The 20,169-nt window shown below is 38.1% G+C and overlaps 1 protein-coding gene across 1 annotated transcript in view; it reads right to left on the bottom strand.

The window, feature by feature from the left end:
* PLCE1 (phospholipase C epsilon 1) overlaps positions 1–20,169 on the bottom strand; it is a 134,772-nt gene that overhangs the window by 4,641 nt on the left and 109,962 nt on the right. Inside the window, exons 19-31 of the mRNA XM_042808477.1 lie at positions 18,829–18,952; positions 15,066–15,190; positions 14,226–14,343; positions 9,843–9,974; positions 8,381–8,671; positions 7,099–7,262; positions 5,930–6,191; positions 4,889–5,007; positions 3,619–3,747; positions 2,658–2,867; positions 1,839–2,000; positions 1,439–1,657; positions 480–692 (exon numbers count right to left, since the gene is read on the bottom strand). Coding sequence (XP_042664411.1) covers positions 513–692; positions 1,439–1,657; positions 1,839–2,000; positions 2,658–2,867; positions 3,619–3,747; positions 4,889–5,007; positions 5,930–6,191; positions 7,099–7,262; positions 8,381–8,671; positions 9,843–9,974; positions 14,226–14,343; positions 15,066–15,190; positions 18,829–18,952 — 2,235 coding nt within the window. The 3' untranslated portion in view covers positions 480–512. The remainder of the gene's footprint in view (positions 1–479; positions 693–1,438; positions 1,658–1,838; positions 2,001–2,657; positions 2,868–3,618; positions 3,748–4,888; positions 5,008–5,929; positions 6,192–7,098; positions 7,263–8,380; positions 8,672–9,842; positions 9,975–14,225; positions 14,344–15,065; positions 15,191–18,828; positions 18,953–20,169) is intronic.

Genomic DNA, 20,169 nt, shown 5'->3' with positions numbered 1-20,169 from the left:
CAGCAAAATGGAAGAAATTGAAGAGAGACAGAAAGGGTACTAAAAATGTTTAAACATTTCTGGCAAAATTTCCACAGAGAAAAATTAATGCTATAAACTTGTTTTAGCAAAAAAGGAGATTGTCAATCCTGATGATTTTATTATAAGCAGGTAATAAAAAAATAACAAAAGCTCTACTGGATACTTCTATTTACTTTGGCCTAGAGCAACATTTTGGGTTTGTTTTTTTTAAAATGGGCAGAGAAAGTGGGTGAAACTCCAGTCTTCGCACTGTTCTGATTCACTGTAGCAAATGCCACAGTAAATGATCAGAGACTTTATTGATCTTACTGGGCCTGTGCACAGCAACGTGTAAGAGCTCTTCTGGATCTGCCAGTCCCTTGTACCTCACTATGGTTTAACCAACTACAACTTTGAAAAAAATACTCTGCAAATCATGTATTAATTGACTGCTCAGAGTTAGAATTGATGTCTCATACCTGAACAGACTGTACTGTAGGCAGTGGTGGTAATTATTCCATAATGTCACTAAAAGTCAGGCTGCACGCAGACCTTTCATCCTTGCCCTGTGGACTGTCTGGCAATAGCTGCACAGGTGGTGATGTGAATCCCCGAGACTGCTTACTTGACTTGGTTAACTTCTTGAGTTCACTGGTAAAGGAAATGCCTTTTCTTTTGTCATCTCGTGCTGCCTATAAAAAAAAAAATACTCAGATCATAGTGGTAGTTCAACAGGCTGTTTGTTAGCTCTGAAATACGGAATTTATATGAAAACACCTAACATACTTATTTCTAAGTGGGCCTCCCTTTAAAATTCAGTGCGCTGTGTTTTCATAGCCAAGCACATTCTTCTGATTGTTCTAAATAAATTAATAGAGAATTATGCATTGTTAAGGATATATTTAGCAAATTTGGAATAACATTGATTAAAAATCTGTATTTATGACACAGTTACTTTAAAGCAGCAACTGCTGTGGATTGGTGGCATCTGCTGGAAGGGCGAACACAGCTCCTTCTCCCAGCAGGCCCATACTTCATTCCTGCTATTTTCTGAAGCCTGAGATAAAGCAACAGAACAACTTTTTCACTGGGCAGGAATAAAGGGAACTTTATCCCAGTAGCTTTTAAATTCTGCCCATTTGAATAGTCCTGCTGTACCGTGATGGGGAGCATGGCATGCACAGCCAGCTTCTGAAACCAGCTGGTAGCAAACGATAAAGATCACGGTATTTCCAGGCTGTGAGGGAATCGCGTTGCCGGACATAACTGATGCAGTTTTGCAAAGAAAAGAAGTGAGGAAGGTGTGGAGAAAAGGGGAATTTGCATTTCCCTGTAGGTCTCTGCTTCCCACCCACCCTCATGCCAATCCTGTGTCCCTCCCATTAAACTGATGATACACCATCTGTAAAATCTGCCACAAAGTAATTTAATCTTTTACCTGAACCTGTTCTTTGAGTTTAAGGATAAATTTTCCTGCTCCCTTCCACTTGCTCTGGGCATGAAATACACACTCTTGATCACTGAGAATCCTCTGAGATGGTTTAGATGTCGAGGACTTTTTGTTTGCTGGCTCTTTTGTCACCTCCTCCAAGAGCACATAGTCACTTGGATTTGGATTGCTCAAAATGCTGTAAGAGTATTTGGCTTTGCAAAGAGTCTGTTTAAAAGCAGGAGAAAAGAAAGACAATAAAAGAAGGCATTCTGTCAGATTCGGGTTACTAAACCAATTCCTCAGCGCTGGGATCCCTAGTGCTGAGAACAAACCCCACCTGATCTTGTGTGAAACCAGCCTCCACCCTACGTGTTACAGACCTACTACATGGAAACGTGCTGCTTACCTGCTGTATGACATCCTGAGCTGTGCTGAAGCGGGGAGCTTTGATGACGGTGCGTGGTTGCTCTGGGGAGACATCATGTACCTGAACAAAGAAACTGTCATCCTCTGAGCTGATGGCTGCATCTTCCTTTGCTTCTTGAAAGACGTTTCTCTCATTTAAATTCTACAGAAAAAAAAGGAGAGCCAAATTCATTTACTTCAAAGAGGTAACTAATATCTGGTGGTCACAAAAGGTTTTTATCACTTGAAGACTGGAGACACTGCTGTGGCCTCAGCATCATTTCATTAAATGCAAATCTTCTATAGAAGAGTTTTGACAAGACACTATTGCTAATAATAAATAGCCCTTTTTCTAAAAACCAAACTTCTTTAATATTAAAATCCTTTCTGATTTTTCTGAACAGAGAAGTTGCTGACATCTAAACTGACTGGTAACTGTAGTCTGTAGTTCTGTTATCTGTAATCCTTTGGTATTAGCTATTTATATTAATTTCCTATCACATCAAAATATAGATTTGCATTAAATTAGGATTATCAGTCAAAACAGTAAGCTAGTGGCATTGAACCACTGACTTGAAGGAATAATGATTAAACACCACACAGCTGATACTACACAGCACCACGGAGCTGAGTTAGTGTCACACACGTGTATAAAGTCTAGTTGTGCTTACTGAAGACTTAAATTTGTTTTTAAAGTATGTACACAGTATTGACATTACTCACCAAGTGGTGAAACAAATGCTGCCCCCTTTTGTTTCCTCCTCCTAACAGCTATTTTTAGCTACGCTTGTAAACAACAACATATCTGAAACAGACTTACTTCCTCTCGGGTTTTAAAGATAATCCTTCCAACATAGCCTTCTTCTGGGAACCAACTGTTCAAAAGCTGCACTAGCCCTTCTTCTGGACCAATCACTCTCTGAAATGGTGGTTTTCTGCATTCACTCTTTTCTTTAGATATAAAACTTTTCTCTTCCATCAGAAAATAGTCTGCAGCACATGACTTGGTGCCTTTTGTGGTAGCCAAGAGCTAAGACAGACCACAATAAACACACAGCAATTAGCATGATAAATATAAACACTGCATAATTAGTAGTTATAAATGAGAATGAATAAGGAAGCTTTAAGAATCAATAACTACTCTGATAGTGCAGGCAAGACTTCTTTATGTGCTATTTATTATTCAGATATTTTACTCCAGGGTAATGTACTGTTCTCTTTAGCCTAGCCAAGCAGTTCAACTATTCCAGACGAGGCAGTCCTATTTAAGCTTATTTCTGTCTTGTTTGGCTGGCCAGACAATTTATTCATAATCCCAGGACAGTACAGTCTTTTCCCACTGCTAGAATAACAATCCCTGTTGAGTTATCTGGTTTTTCTACTCATGAACTTAGCCCTCTAACTTTTACTCTGTATTCCTACAGTGCTCAAGTTCAAAGAATTGCGCAGAAATGTTTGCCCTTGTAACGACAGCCCACTGACTTTGTCGGTCAGAAAGATTATTTTTCTTATCTACATATGCCCAAATATTAAAATACTAATAGGGAGTATGTTCTAAGATTATAAACCCATTCTCTGAAGCCAAGATTGGGAAAATGTCACTGATGGCATTCTGTGTTTGCAAGGTAATTAATTCCACAGTAATACATTTCTAAAGCAGCTCTTTGCTGTGATGAATGAACTACAACAACCCTGCATGTGAGAAATGCAGAGGTGTATGTCCAGAATGATGTTGGTGTGGATTCTTGCAATTAGAGTCTGCAATTCAGCAGGCAACTTACCTGATGGAGAAGCTGTGCAGCCGTGGTCCCCCCACTTATATCAAAAACTGTGAAAGGCTCCGGGCCTGGAATTCCGTGAATTGTCACCTTGTAAGTCACAGCAGCTTTCCTTTCCCCCATGCTAAACAACTGTCCAGACAACATTTAACAGGTTACTGAATGTTTTTACACAGGCATTTTGTTTTTAGGTTGCTTAAAAGAAACTACACAAGCTGTAATGACCCTGACAGAGCAAAGTTATCCATCCAATACGTGGCTCTTACACTACAGATCAAGGCATTAAAAAAAAAAAAAACCAAAACAAACAAGTCAACCCCCCAAAAGACCACACCCCACCCTACCTTGATGCTGAAGAGAAAAAAGGAAATTTTCCAGTGAGAGTGCATAAACTGCCACTGGACAGAGGGTAGACCTCCATCACTCGTTATTCATTCACACTATTTGCATTCAGTGTATGAATTACTGGATGAAAATCTATAGCTTCATTCTCCCCTCCAAACTATTTACGTTCTTCCTTTCTGTCCCAGTGATTCACCAAGATACGTGTTTGGCGTGTATTCACAGGAGGATAACATCTGCAACACATCCGCTGCATGCACAGTAGCTCAGGAGGTTTTATCTAACACTTTAGGAATCAGCAAAATTATAAATACATGCTTAAAGTTACTAAAACACAAGTAACCCAGGTAACCTAACAAAAAGAGCTATTTTAAAAAAAATTATATTACATCCATTCATGCATGCATGCATATGGGGTTTTTTTATATATCTTACACACACATTCGTATGTGTATTAATACATTTTGTACATAAAAACATATAGATGTGCACAAACACGTATATAAAAATGTACATATTTATGGAAATACAGACTCCATCTTTTCCTGCAATCAATTTTATTCTCATTATCCCAAAGTTGTTGATAATTTGCATCTTTATTTTTTTGTCCCAAATGCATTGCTTATGATTCATGCATAAAGGAATGCATGAGGCAGCTCTGAACCTTACTGCTCAACCACAGTCCTTCTGCAGCACAGGCATTCTTGTGCTGTATCTAAATACACCAGAAGCCAGATCTTTAAAAGGTTGACCCTCCCACAGTTTCAGCCTGATGGGATAACCTTACTTCCACCAAAGTCCCAAAAGAAATAGGTACTGAGGTACTTCTGAAAAATATGCAGGTTTTATCAGTCTGGTTCTAGAAGTCTTCAGACCATAGTAGTCATTAAGACAAGAATGCATGGCATTCACAAAAAAATAATTAAATTACCACAGATGCAGGCAGAGTGTTTCCAGAGGGACTTTCTTCCATTCTCCGACTGTTTATAAACAAACTAGAAATTTCTAATGCTTCGTTGTGCAGGTTATGGAGCTGGACATGTCTATAGCCTGAAGAGAGAAAAACCTTCTGTAAGTACTTTGCTACATCCTAGGACAGAAGCCTCAAACAGAAAACTCAAATTTGCTATATTTATAGCTACAATTTGCATCATCTTTAAGATTTAAAGCACTGTAAAACCACTACATTAACACTCTTTGAACAACAGTGTAACCCAAATGCTATGATTTGCTGAGTGGCTCATACAGCTGCTTACCTTTGTTTTGCAGTAACATTCAATATATTCATACAGGAAATAGCTAAATATTAGAACATGAATTAATCAAGACAAATTCTCACTAGGAAAATGCACGTCTACGGCCAGATCTCCTCACGTGCTAAGACTCTTGTGTGGTATTACAGTGGCACAAAGCAAACGTGCAAGTATTTTTGCCATTCTGCTGAAGAGCTGCTGGCAATAGGGAAACTCCCTCCCCCAGGTGTCACAGTATTAACAATGCTTCCTCATCTCTCTCACACCTTTTTTCACCTTTCCTTCACCTTTCCTCCAGCCATGGCTGAAAGAAGTGCAATTCCCCTCTGCCCAGTGATCACCAGTTACAGCAGTTTCTTGAGCAAAGGACAAGGCAGGGAGTGAAACCACTTCACGCTTCCTAAGGGAGCAGCAAGTCTCAAGGTGAACACAAGGTCACAACCACAGCTCAGGATCGGAGCACATGCGTACAAGATGCCCCCGTCTCCGCAACAGCACAGGATCTGACTTCTTACAAGTCACTGGGGCAGCCTCCAGCTCCCCAGGAGTCTACTAGATCAGCATCATAGTGCCAGGGCAAAATATGTTGTCTGATATTTGCTCCCTGTCTCCTGTAGAAAAATGCAACCAGCTGAATAAAAATATCCCTCTGGCAGGATTCGGTCCAGGAATCGGCTGGACCACTTTGGCATAGGGTGTTATTACAAACTATACTGTACCTCTTTTTAGAGCTTTTAGGGGAATGATTCTCTGAGCTGTTACAGCTGAGCTGTTATTTTCGACAACTGCAAACCGAAGAAAGACCAAATCTTCAAAGTGAACCCGGAAAAGGAACTGTTCATTCCACATGGGGTTGAGAGTGTTGCGATGAATGGGCTTCGTCCGGAAATGGCAGCTATCCAGAGGCATCCCCAGCACGTCGATTTCAATGCACGGACTGCCCGTGCTATTGCTAGGGCAGACATTCTGTCCAGACACAATCTGAAGCCGAGGAGTACACAGAGAGTACACCAGTTAGTGGAGTAATTCTCTTACTGTCACAGTCCTGAGCCAAATATTGTTTAGCACACTCCTGAGCACAGTTTGTTAACCTTCTGATTTAATTACAATGCTCCCCTACTTTTATAATTGCCATGGCAGCTGAAGCAGAGCTGCTTCTACCCACCCCTCAAGACATTGGTGCGGTATCTTTCCTCAGAAAAAAATACACTATACATCATGAGTGTAACCATTCAAGGTATCTGAAAGTTAATCCAGAAAGAATGTACCGGTAATGTAGTCAAAAAGGATCAAATTTTCTTCTCCATTACTCTGGGGTGATGGCACTGACCTCTGGCTCGTTTTGGCATACACAACACAAGAATTAGGGGTGCAGTTACCACAGCTGGGACAATTTTGATTCTTATGAATCTCACTTTTCTGGAACATTTCCTAGAAGGGACTAGCTTCTTAGAATACACTTTTTTTTGGCCATAAATCCATTAATTATATATCTTATTGTATAGATTTTTTAAGATTCAGTACAGCTTTTCATAATGGCTTTTTGTGTAGTTTCTCAGTTGTTCACAAGTGTGTGAAACATCCAGGCGTATGTATAATTTTACACAGTCCCAGGGAAAGTGCTTTCAGGACTGGGTTTCGACAAATATTGTGAAGGAAACAGTGAAAGTAACTATGGATACAAACCAGCCAATAAAATAAAATAAAGGTAATTACTTCCTCCTTTCCTCTCCAATTTGTTAGTTATGCTGACCTAAAGTACAAGCAACAATTAAAGGTTCAATCTTTTCATACAGAGGCATGACTGTAATGCTGGTTAAAGACTGTAGTTAAATGTTGTCTACTTCTACCTCTTTGGCTGTATGAAATTCCCTTTTAATGTACTTACTGTTAAAGAATATATAGCTGGCTCTTTATTATCAAGATCTCTTTCTAGTGGACAAAACTGCTGGTACATTGAACAATTTTTATCCCACAGAACAGGAGGTTTCAGAACATATCCACAGCCACCATTAGCCTCAAACATTGCCGCATTAAGTTGCAGAGGAAGATCTGTGAAAGTAAGGCAGCCAAAACTGACAAGGAGCAATGGTACAATGGAAAAACTGCAACAGTGAAGACAAAGACATGTCTTAAGTATCTTTTTTAATTTTAGTTGTGTACTATCAATTAATTCCTAGTGTTCAGAGATAGCTGTAATTGATGTATCCAATCTATCCAATACTTAATTATACAAAACTAGAAGAGCAGTTCATTCTTTTCTATCCCCTACTGTTGTCTTTTATCCAACTTTAGGGCTTGCCTACACCTATTCTCTGAGAAATTTCTAGGTATTTTCCCTGAACTGCGGAATGTAAAAGCACTGACTGTGCAGCTTTGTAGATGATTTAATGGATCCCCAATCAAAAATGTGAAGGAACGGATGATACGACAGAAAATGGCTCAAAAATGTTTTGATCAACATTAAACCAGCATCAAAAGTGGCACTAAGTCAAAAAAATAGTTCAGTCCTTTTTTATACTTGAAATTATCAGAAAGGGATAACAACTACTTGAACTGGTGAATAAAACCAACCTTCAGCAATAAAATAAAAATAAAAATGGAAGATGTTGCTGCCCAGGTACTTCTGTGCTGCCAGGAGATCTGCTGCATTGGCATAAAGCTCCTTAGCCCTGAGGTTGCTACTCTCAAGAATCAGATTGTCATGGTATGAACCTGGTTGTGCTGGGGCGCACAGACATGTAAAAACAAATATCAAATACAAATTCTCAGTTTAAGGGCGTATTTCACATTTAAAATACTTAAAGGGACATTTAAAGGAGGCCTACAGGAAAGATGGGGAGGGGCTCTTTATCAGAGAGTGCAGGGATAGGATGAGGGGTGACGGTTTTAAACTGAAAGAGGGAAGATTTAGACTAGATATAAGGAAGAAATTTTTACTGCGAGGGTGGTGAGGCACTGGCATGGGTTGCCCAGAGAAGCTGTGGCTGCCCCCTCCCTGGAAGGGTTCAAGATCAGGTTGGACGGGGCTTTGGGCAACCTGGTCTGGTGGAAGGTGTGACTGCCCATGGCAGGGGGGTTGGAACTAGGTGGTCTTTAAGTTCCCTTCCAACACAACCCATTCTATGATTCTATAAAATGTATTAAAATGTGTGTTTGTGTGCCCATACCATCTGTTTGGTAGTTAAGAGCCACGAGCTGTACACCATGGAGCCAGAAGATCAGCGGATGGGGATTTGAGGAGTCGATGCGCGTGGCAGCGGGGTAGGTCCTCAGGAGCTGACAGGTGGTGTGCTGGATCAGCTTCTGGGAGTACCGCCGGCACAGCCGCTTGGCAGCGTTCTCGTTCAGGGAGGAGATATGATAGCACTTGGGTGTCCTTATGATAGCACTGAGAGAAGCTGGAGAGTTGTAAGGAGAGCAAGGATCTTCCCAGGTCTGCCGCATCACATCAAAAGGACCTGGAAAATAAACAGTACCCTGAAGTTACAGCTCCAGATCCAGAGACTCCAGAAATTCAATGTTTTCTAGTGAAGTATGTGTGCATACTTTGGTTATGGTAGAAAAGGGTGATTCTGGAAAATTACACTAGTCAGTGTATCACATTCCTTCTTTATGCAATAAGAACAATCCATGAGAGGAAACATAATGTTTAAGTAATGAAATGATACCGTGATTAGATGTGCTAAACACCATTTTAATAAATAAATACTTACTTGGCATTTGCCTTAATAAAATAAAGGAATAAAATTCCATTCTTCTCATTTATACATTTTACATGAGGAAGGGATGGAAGTTTGAAACCCAACTGCTAAGTCACCAAACAGGCAGACTACAGAGGCCATAAGAGCTAGGAGACAAAGACACCAGAAACACTTCTATACTTTAGAATGAGATACTAGACATCTTCATTTCTAGGACACTGGCCTCTAGAAGGGAGTCTAACCTGTCTGCTGCAGCTGAGCCCTTGGGCTGAAAGAAACACAACATTCCTTGAGCTAGAAAAAAAGTACAAGAAAGGGCACAACTCTGTACTTTCTGTTTATGTTATTCACCTGAAAGGCATGGGATCCAGGTCTCATCCCTGCTCAAGAACCTTTTCTGTACTTCCTTTGTATTTCTTTACATCTGTTCAAGTACCATTTCCAAGCTCACAAACTGAAATCACCTGCAGAGCCTAAATACTCCCAAGGTGGAACACAGGGGTTTACACAATTAAAAGTTTGGACTCGGTTTAAATTTAGGAAACTAAGTCCTGCTTCAGACATTAAAAATCCTTCTCTGGGTCTAGCCCAAGAGGTCTGCCTTCCATTTGTACTTTGAAAATATTCATTCATACCTTTTAAAACACAAACTTCAAGATACATTACTTAAAGTGTATGTTAGTTTTGAATCGTTTATGAATTAGGGTCTTCATACTCCTGACCAAGAAATCTTATTTTAACATTCCACACTCAACACTTCAGTTATAATAGTGTTATTGTAATAGCTGTTGTGCTAACAAAAAAAAACATTCCAAAGTTCAACATCTTACACATTGTAAAGCATTTGATCTTTAACAACTTGGTCTGGTATATGTGTTGAATTACAGAGTCATTCCATGTGACTGGTGAAAGAAGATGCTAACTTTACCTTTTCCAGATGCTTTGGCAAGAGTAGCTGACTCCCCAGGGCTCAGCCTGCCAGGATTGTTGCCAAAAATGGACTTCCTGCTTTTTCTTTCTTTTCCTCTGCTAGAGCCAGATGGGTTTAGAGTTGACAAGCCTGTTCCCATAAATGTAAAATAAATGAGCCAAGAAACATGACCAAGAGGGCATGACATTTTCCATCATATTTCACATTATTTTTGAAGGCATGAATACTCCTGTTATATAGTACACAGGGCAAGCAGTGTATTTTTCTCTATAATTTAAACATCTTTACATACATGCATGCCTTTATATATATATATAATGTGTGTTTATATATATAATGTATATAAAAACTTATATGAAGCAATAAAATACACAGTTATCTCTCTGTGATATAACTTTTCTCTGGTTTACTTTTTGGCTTGTGGAAGGTATTGGCCCTGTCTCAAATTACCAAATGGTCCTAATTAATACTAAAAAAATCTGCAGTAACAGTCCCAATGTACTTATCCTTAGAATAATTAAAAAAAAAAACAAACCAACCCTTTCTGCAGAAGCAAGAAATCTATACAGTAGTGAATATCATGGAATTCATCTATGATAGAATACCTACATAATTAAATAAATGCAAGAATGTGATGCAAAGATATAATGTAAAGGAAAAATCCCAAATGCTGTTGGTTAAACAGTTTAACCTCAAGATATTTTCAGAGTTATATTCTTCTATTTAGAATTTGTATTTCAATGATGGGAAATATGGTAGGTGTGTAAAATCCATTAAGCATTTAATGGCCAATTTGTACTAGACGTGAAGCTGGAAAGCTCTAGTAAAGCTATTATTCAAACATATGTATTTTAGCAAAATAATCATTAAAATCATGACCTAAATCCCAGTGAAGTAAACAGACTTAATACGCCTTAAGGTCAGTTTCTTTCTGTTGACTTGGAGAGAGCACATGGCAGACCAAAATTAAAGTAAATCAAAATGCACAATAGTTATTCTGACCCCCACATCAGTGAGGTGTGGGATGGTCTGAGAGACCCAAGATGTACTTGTGTTATAAAATATAACAAAGCAAGTACACTGTTATTTGCCTAACTGTAATTCATAAATCAACCCTCAAGAAATCACATCAATTCACACCTGCCTAAAGACAGTTCTGGATTTAATACTAATATTTCAACTACAAATACAAATCACAAAGAGGATACCTTGGGCTCCTTTCTACTCAAGTCTGTCCACAGCTGTAAATTTTCAGCTCTCAATCTTTACAGCACGTCTACATGTACTTAGTAAAGCTATGCTGATAGTTTCAATGGAACTGCTTGGGCTAGTAAAATTTAGGATATACATAAATGTTTTCAGCATTGGAGACATACTGTCTCTTTGGGCCAAAGCATACACATAAACCACAGAAGAAGATAGAAGCTGAGATCAAGGAATATGAACTGACTAGAAGAATGAGGAGTTACACACTCTGTGCTTCTAGCACTGTTTAATCCCAGTTTTCAATGGATCAAATGGATTTGGCAGGCAAGATCCAGGTTTCAAAATCATGTTGTGGAGACAGTCACCGAGGAAACAGAGTAACCTCATAAATCAACAGAGAGTGCAATGCAAAACACTCGGGTTAACTGAACCCAGTGTGATGGGCACAGGGTAAGCTGCACCTGGGACTTTTCCTTCAGCCTTTCCCATGGCCATGCTTTTGTATGTGACATGCCTACTCCCAGAGGCAAGCTCCATTTTCCACTCCAATTTAACCTTGATTCCAAAATATAGCATCACCTATTCATAGAATCATAAATTCATAAAATAATGGAGGCTGGCAAAGATCTGGTAGTCATCTGGTCTGATCCTCTGGTCAAACCAGAACCATCTTAGAGCCCACCATTCTGCACATAGATCCTATCATACTACCAGAATGACAGAATAAATATTTTGTGTTTCCCTACAACCCCTACGCTCTGTCCTTTGAGTTACAGAATTTAGTGCCCATCTCTCAGGTTAGATATAATCACACTGCTTACTGCTTTTAGATTTTAAATGCAGAGGATGGTAAACTTCCCCACTCTTCTTACTGTAGCCATGCTAAAGTAACAGGTTAAACTGTAATTGTCACCTTCTCACCATGTGCTGCAGACCAACAGCCAGTTAGTCTGCGGGTCTGCAGACCTTGAAAAAGAATTCATGGTACTTTTGTATGTAGGGTGCCTTTTTTAATGTTCTCTTTTAATTTCTTGAAAAGTGACACCATACGGGCAGATAGTCTGATACAATGGAGCTGGTGACTGAATCTCATGCTGGTTAGCTCAGGTGACTTCCTGCTCTCCACACTTGATTGTGCAAATCCTGTTTTTACAGACTCAACTTTCTCTACTCTTTCTGCACGGATCCTCAGCAGCACCAAGGCAACAAGCCACATGCCAGTGAGTTATAGCAGTACTGTGCTCAGGTATGCTTCACTGTCCCAAAAGAACAGAACTTCGCCCTCTTAGATAATGGTATGATGATAGCCAATAGACTGGAATTGAAGTTAATCAAGGACTGTAAGGGTCAAAAACAACTGAAACAACAAGAGCTGTGGTGGGTTTCTTGTTACCAGAGTTTTAATAAACAAGAAATGTTATTTTCTCCACATGATAAACTCTGTTTCGACCAGGGAGCACTTAGAGAAGTCTGTGTTACTTAGTAGGCTAGGATAAGTGAACATAACGGTCCTTGTCCTTTTTTATAGTCATAAATCAGTGATTAACGTTCGGAGACATAGGCAACTGTAAATAAAGAATAGAAATATATGAAGACAGGAGAAATAAAATATTTACACCATTGATCAGCCACTGAGATTAATTCTGCCCTCCCTATTTCCAAAACTCTTGCAATTTTGAGTTGGTTAGGAACCCGGTCAATAAAGCTAAATAGTCATGGATCTACTGGCCTTGTTCTCATTATTAATGGACAATATTGGGGTATGGCAGTGCACTGTGTATGTGCCCTCCAGCTGAGCAGAGGAATCCAATCAGTAGCATGGTGGCCATGAAAATCTATGTATCTTGCAGAGAAGGTGTCTCAAAGGAGACAAAAGTTTCATGGAAAACTAATTTCTACAGCTTCATGTGTTCATTTGTGAAAGGAACTAATTTTCCTAATTTCTACTCGTGTCCCCTTTAAAGCAAGAGAAAGAAATCTGATAAGGAAAGCAGGTATTTCTTTTGTAACTGAAATTACATTGGAAAACTGAAATATTTTAGTTTTCTTTGAACATCAGAACTTCTTTGTGTGTCAAAACACTTGGAACAAGTGAAACTATCTGTTTAATCTTGAATATCATTCTTTAAAAGTAAATATTTTATTTGAAAGATATCTCATTGCAGATTTCATTAAAAAGAATATCAGATTTGAATTTTTAGAAGTTATTATTTTTACAAGTGACACCTACAATTCTTAAGTTATAAAAGATTATAAAAGAATGTGTCTCCATTTTTCAGCATGTTTATCTTGCCTATTTGACACTATTTTATGTTTGGTTAGCTTCTCTAATCTGATTACGGTTGTGTTTGTATAAGATCATGATTTGGCAGAATTTCTAACTTTTCCACAGAAAACCATTCCATTAAAAAGCAGATTTTTCATTCAAAACATTAAAGACATCAATAAACAATTAATTTTCAATTTAAAAGTATTTATGTACACAGCATGAGCCAAAACATACTCAACCTCACGTTTCAGTACTGAACAAGTAACTATCAGTGATCTCCTCTTCAGTTACTCCCTCTCCTTTTCCTCTGCAAACATTATTCTTCCTACTGTACAAAAGAAGACCCTCCTATTTGCTTAACCCCTCCCCTGAAAAGTGCATAGGAGTCTGCAATCAGCTGTCCTCACCCACCCCATGGAAAGGCTGCTTTCCCCCTCCAAATGGCTTCCCTCCTATCTGCTTAGGAAAGAACTGAAGATGCAGCTGCAGCCGAAGGTGAACCACACTGAACTGAGGTCACTTAAAGAAATGTGACAAGCTCTTCCTGCAAGGTTTTAAGAATATTTTCCTTCTTAATTCAGTAGGTCCTTACATGGAAACTTGGAGCTTTTAAGATAAAGCTTTCTGTCATCTGTCATTTGGCAATGAAGCAGTTGTCTAAGTTGTGGAGACTGGCAAATTTCACTTTTGTAAACATTTTAATACAGCAAACAATACGTCTCCACATAATTGATGAATACTAATTCTCAGCCAGGAACTATTATTATGTAGACTACCAAATCATCAAGAAAAAAACTCCTCCACTCTTCAATTTGAAAATGCTTGTACTAACCAACTCAAAACATAAACATGTCATCTCCATGAATTAGAAAGCTTAAAGCAATAAACCAGGGCAGTGTACTTACCGGGGAACTTTACAGCTTGACAATAAATTACAAGATCTGATAGCTCAGGGGCTATCTGTCTGCTTTCCTTCTTATTTTGCGGAAGATAGAATTCTTCACCCAGCTCCATGTCATAAACCTAAGTGACAATTCCAAGAACATATAATAATAAAATTACTGAATGTGAAAGTACTCTTGCATATCTTACTTATGTCCTTAAAATCCTTTATCTCATTCTTCCTATATGGTTTGCAGTCTTCATCTAACACATCTCTGTGTGCAGGTTTATGCATCAATACCTGTTACTGATACTGCAGTAGTGTGCAAAGGCCTCAACCAGAGTCAGTTCTACAAACATTTACACAAAAAACATCCGTGTTCAGGAGAAACTACAATTTACAAAACAGCAATGCACTGGTTCAGTTGCCAGATGACTTAATAAAAGGTAATGTGGCTATTTGGTATCATAGTATGGTATTTTAATGTCATTTAGATACACAAAGATGCTGAAGATTTAGATGAAATCTTCATTTCTACTGAAGTTAATGGCAGTTAGATTTCTCAATAAACTTCTGGATCTAACTTCAATGAAATCTTTCATTGAGAACATTGACAGTTAAAATTTTCAGCCAAACATCCTATATAGGCAATAAACTCCAAGGACTTTTCTTGAACAGTATGCTGAGCACTTGTTCTATTTAATCTATTTTCTCTGGTGCGTTTCCATGCTTTCTACTATTTTGTCTTCATTAAAATGCATTTGCCATCTAATGTCTCAGTTACCTAAACTGCTAAAATCCTTTTGAAGCTGGTTATAAATCAAAGTGTGGCTGAGAAGAAAGGGGGAAAAAGCAGAACTACCTTTCCTTTATTATTGTAAGTAGCACAATCAGCCTTCTTTATTCGTTTGGCAGTCTCTTCATTATATTCAAACTGCAGTTTATCACTTGATAATTTATTCTCTGGTCGGTCTTCAAGAATGTTATCTAAAAATTAATGGGATTTTAATAAACATAAAGCCAAAGAATTTCAACTTCAAATTTAATTTGAATTAACAATATCGGTGGACAATGCTGTGAATCTTATCTGAATAACCAGATGCCAAAATAATGCATTTACTGGTCAAAGCATTCTCTTTTAGTAGTAACTTTTTAATTTAAAAATTTAATGCTCAGTTTTGGTTAATACGTTGCACTTCTTTTAAAGCCCATCCTTTTGTGCTCAGAAAAATGCTTAAAACACAATCATCTAATGAATTAAGTTTGCCATCTGAAAACAACTGATATTCCTGAACAACGAAGAATTTCTCAAGTCCAAACGCAATTAACCACATCAAACATGTACATGTCTTTGTACTGCAAGCTTTGATTTTCCTCTCCTTATATTCACCATGAACAAATCTTTTTTACATCTATAGAAATTCGTCTTCAAAGCTACATATTTGTCAGAGAATAATACACTTACTAATTTGGTCTTTCTGGACCAAAATATTGTAACTGTCACAAAAGGAATGGTTTTATTTCATTCCTGATATTCCTGATGCTTTCGCCATATTCTTTTTATGCATAACCAGTGTCACACATGCAGCTTTCTAATAGTTCCTGACCAGTTAACAATGCCATATAAAAATATATGATTGCATTTTTAATAGGAAGTAGAAACCATATATTCACACTGTCACATTTAACAGGCTGGAGATGCAGTGCTGATTTCATGCAGTTAAAATGCTCAACCAAATGGCCTTTACCTTCCTGGCTGTTAGGAGCAGGAGAAGCATTAAGGACATCAGCTACAGGGAAATGGAGTCAGAGAAGGAATAAGAGTAAAGGAAATTAAGATTTACAGCCAGAGAAATGAAAATTAAGTGTCAGTTGTAAAACTAATAGCCTTATGCAAACCTAATGTATCAGTAAGGAAAATAAAATTGAAAATCTTTTAGAAAGCTTACAGACCATTATTTAGATTAGTTTTGCCAAAATATTAATGTAATTAAAGATCCCAGAGAATAATCATTGTAATAAAGCAATAAACCATGCCGCAGATTCCTTCATATATTGGAATGTGTGAAAGTTTCTTGCTAGCTTCAGATTTCTCAAACCTTCTCTTGACTGGAACACTGCTCAAACATTACTGACTGCAGTTAGCTTGCAATATTTTCCTGGCAAGTCTGTTAACAAAGATCTAAGTTTTTCACAGCAATTTACATCAACCCTGTCTCAACCCTGTCCCACACAAGGAGTATTCTTAAGTAGCCAGTCAGGCCAGCTTTCTAGCAAAACACAACTGAAGGCAGCACCAGCACCAAACTCATAAGTTTTCATATTAGCATAAATAATACTGCTATCCCACAAGCAATGTCAGGTCCTGAACTGCTTTCATTCATTTTGTGACTGTTTTTAAAATTATTAAACACAGAAACAAGTAATGCAAATAAGAGACCAACTGAAAATAAGTCCTGTGCTGTAGGGCATGCTCAAGCCTTACATCTTCTCTGAACATGGTACTTAGAAGTTGAACAGGTACCCATTAGACTTAAAGGTTCAATGAGTGAAGTACTTTACTGTTTACCTAGGAGAACATGCCCAGCTGCATCAGACCAATGGTCCATCTAGCTTGGCATTCTCTTTCTGACAGTGTCAATGGGAGATGCTGTTTAAACAGAGCATCCTGCCACTAGTCACGGTCCACTTCCCTGGTACCACCCAAACATCCACAATTGCAGAATATTAGGGATGTTGGACTGTACATTTCTACCTTTATCATTTGCTTATACACCTGTCCATGAATTATCCAATTCTTTTTTTCAGTCTGCTGACAGCATTTGCCTTTGCAGTTTCCTGTGGCAGCAAATTCCAGAGGTTTACTGCCAGCTGCACAAAGAAATACTTTATTTTACCTGCTTTAGACTGATCTTCCACTTGTTTTACTGAACACCTTTAGATCTAATCAGTGACAGTTCTGTGTCCCTCTTATCCATCACTTCTAGATTTAGTCAACCTGCTTCAAATTCACCCCTCAATCCTCTGGAGAATTTCAGCCTTTTCAGACTCGTGCAAGGCCACCACCACACTCCCTTTACTTTTTTCGTTGCCTTTCTCTTTAACTTCCTTAACTCCACCATATCATCTTCAAGATGTGGGGACAAGAACTGGACACAGAACTGAAGTTGTGGCACATTAAGATTTTACACAGAAGCAAAAACATGTTTTGTTTTCAGTACTGTTCTTGATGATCCCCATCTTTTGGCTGTCATTGCACACCAAGCTGTGGATTTCAGAGAAACTTCAATAAATTCCATGATCTCCAAAATTGATACCTCCATTGTTGAGCTTAGAATCATATAAGCAAGGTTCAAGTTTTTTACCCTAAATGTATTACCTTATGTTTATGCACACTGAAGCACATCTGTAACTTTTTTGTCTCCTTGGTCAGTTTTGTGACCCCTTTATGAAGCTTAACAATGGTGCAGCATTTAACTACCCAAAGAGCTTGATATCACTTATACCATCACTGCTGTCTCATTGGGTAAACATACTATGATCTACTTTGATATATTCTCTGAAAACTACCAATTAAAAATAACAAGTAGCCCATTTAGATGCATCCAGATTGTTCAATCCATGCATGAGGGTTTTGACAAATGTCCTTTGACAAAACTTGAGAGGATTAAATGTTTCTGAGTCCAGATGTTTGCTCTACCAGAATCTACCAGTCCTGCAGCAAGAGAAGCAAAAAGATGCATGCCTTCAGCTCAGCCACCTCAGTGTGGCACATTCCATCCTCCATCTGTAGTTGAATCAAATGCATCTGACTGGAGAGCTAAGGAACTAGTGGAAGTTACTAACTGCAGTATTTTTTTAATCATCTTTGGCGTGCCAATCATTATATCCAATCTATAAACTGCTCCTAAAGGTGAATTTACACTAAACTGCCAGTTCCTGAAGGCTAGGATAGCTGCAGCGTAGACAGCACATGATATTACAAGGCAAGTCATTAAGGCATGCCTTGCCTTTTTTTGCACTGAATAGCTAAAGCTTTAATAAAGCCATCTTTACTGAACAAGTCAGGGACTTGGTGGCTTCTCAACCTTTATGCATGAAGTATATAGCTGATGCTGAAAGTATAACTAAAATAGGTACTTCTGGGTTTTCTGGGATTAGACAGTAACCAAGAACAACTTTGGAGAATCTGCATCCTAGGCCAATTTAATGGCAATCATGCAGATGAAAGAGCTAAGCCAGTTGTGAACCTTGAGCTTTCAGGTATCTAAACTCCTTATGAAAGACAATACAGCTGAATGTGGAGAGTACACTATGAACACAATCATTTTTGCATAATATAAATAATGTAAAATATAATTTACAAAGACTACAATTTAGCATACACTGCACAGTTAAGACATCTAATGGTTGGAATTAAAGTCACAAGTCCTCTACATGGTCAAATGATTTTCAAAGTATTATAGACTACAGAACCAAAGTGACACCAAGGACATTTAGTACATCATCTTCTCACAAGGTAAGATCAATATACCTATAACATTCCTGAACTAGAATATTTACATGCTTTATTGCTACAGTTCTATGAACAGCACCGTAATAAATAAATAAATATATAGGGTTACCATCTGAGAGAGATTCATAGTCATAGTCGTATTCGTCTTCTTCATCTTCTTCCTCTTCATTGGTAGGTGTGGGGTTGCTAGTACCATTGCTAGCCTGTGCTTGCATATGTGCCAGCTGGTGAGCCTAAAGTAACAGAACCACTTATTACATTTTTGGGAAGTATTTTTAAAAACCAAAAGAGCTTTCATCACTGTTTACATCTTATTTTATTTATATGGAAACATTGAACATATTTAATGAGAAATAAGTAAGACTGTTAAGATCAAATTAAAATACCATTTTAAGGGTTTGAATATAAAGAAAATTTGTATTGATAGAAAAACACACAATAAGATATGAAACCTAATTAATTATGGGAAAATGCCCACTTTGTATATTATTCAGAGCAAGACTGCCTCTTCTCCAGTCTGAGGTATGCTGTTTTTGAAACAGTTAAAAATTTATAAAAGATGAAGAATCACAGAATCAGAGAATGGACTGGGTTGGAAGAGACCTTAAAGATCATCTAGTTCCAAGCCCCCTGCCATGGGCAGGGTCACCTTCCACCAGACCAGGTTACCCAAAGCCCCGTCCAACCTGGCCTTGAACCCTTCCAGGGAGGGGGCAGCCACAGCTTCTCTGGGCAACCTGTGCCAGTGTCTCACCACCCTCACAGTAAAGATTTTTTCCTTATATCTAATCTAAATCTGTCATCTTTCAGTCTAAAACCATTAGCCCTTGTTGCATCACTACAAGGGGTGTAGGAGGAATGTCCATATATTGGTACAATCAGTGTGATTTACTTATTCTGACACAAGAATTCAATTCAAATTCAATTGTGTTTACATTTTGGGTAAAAGCAAATAGTTTTCAAGGATTCATGTAACTGCTGACTAATGACAGACATGCTTAAAAATTGAGGGTACCAGAGATGCAGCATTAATTTTTAGAAACAAAAAAAAACTCTTACAGGTATAAGCACTACTTGAATAGCAGACTCCCCACGAAAAGGGAGTAAAAAAGAATATTTGCCTGGCTTGAATATGAAAAGAGAAACAAAGCAAAATTGTACTAAAAATTACTACATACTGTATATATACACACATACTCAATGCATATCACGATTCTCAACAAACATGAATAGAAAATGCTATAAACTCAGAGATTAAAACTTCATTTATGATTATCAAACAGGGCATATGGTGCTAATCATAATATTATGAGGTATTATAAAACTAAAGAACAGTAAAATTTTGTTATGTTGTATCTACACTTTACAACATGTGTCATCTACTTATTTGAAAGTGTTTCAATCCACTCTGAGTTTTCCAAGCATGAATATTCATTAGATTATTCAACTG

This window comes from Tyto alba, unplaced genomic scaffold (assembly GCF_018691265.1).
Source record: "Tyto alba isolate M040663 unplaced genomic scaffold, T.alba_DEE_v4.0 Super-Scaffold_1, whole genome shotgun sequence".
NCBI classification, from domain to species: domain Eukaryota; kingdom Metazoa; phylum Chordata; class Aves; order Strigiformes; family Tytonidae; genus Tyto; species Tyto alba.
The sequence above is the reverse complement of the archived record's forward strand: the minus strand, read 5'-3'. Positions and strand labels throughout refer to the sequence as shown.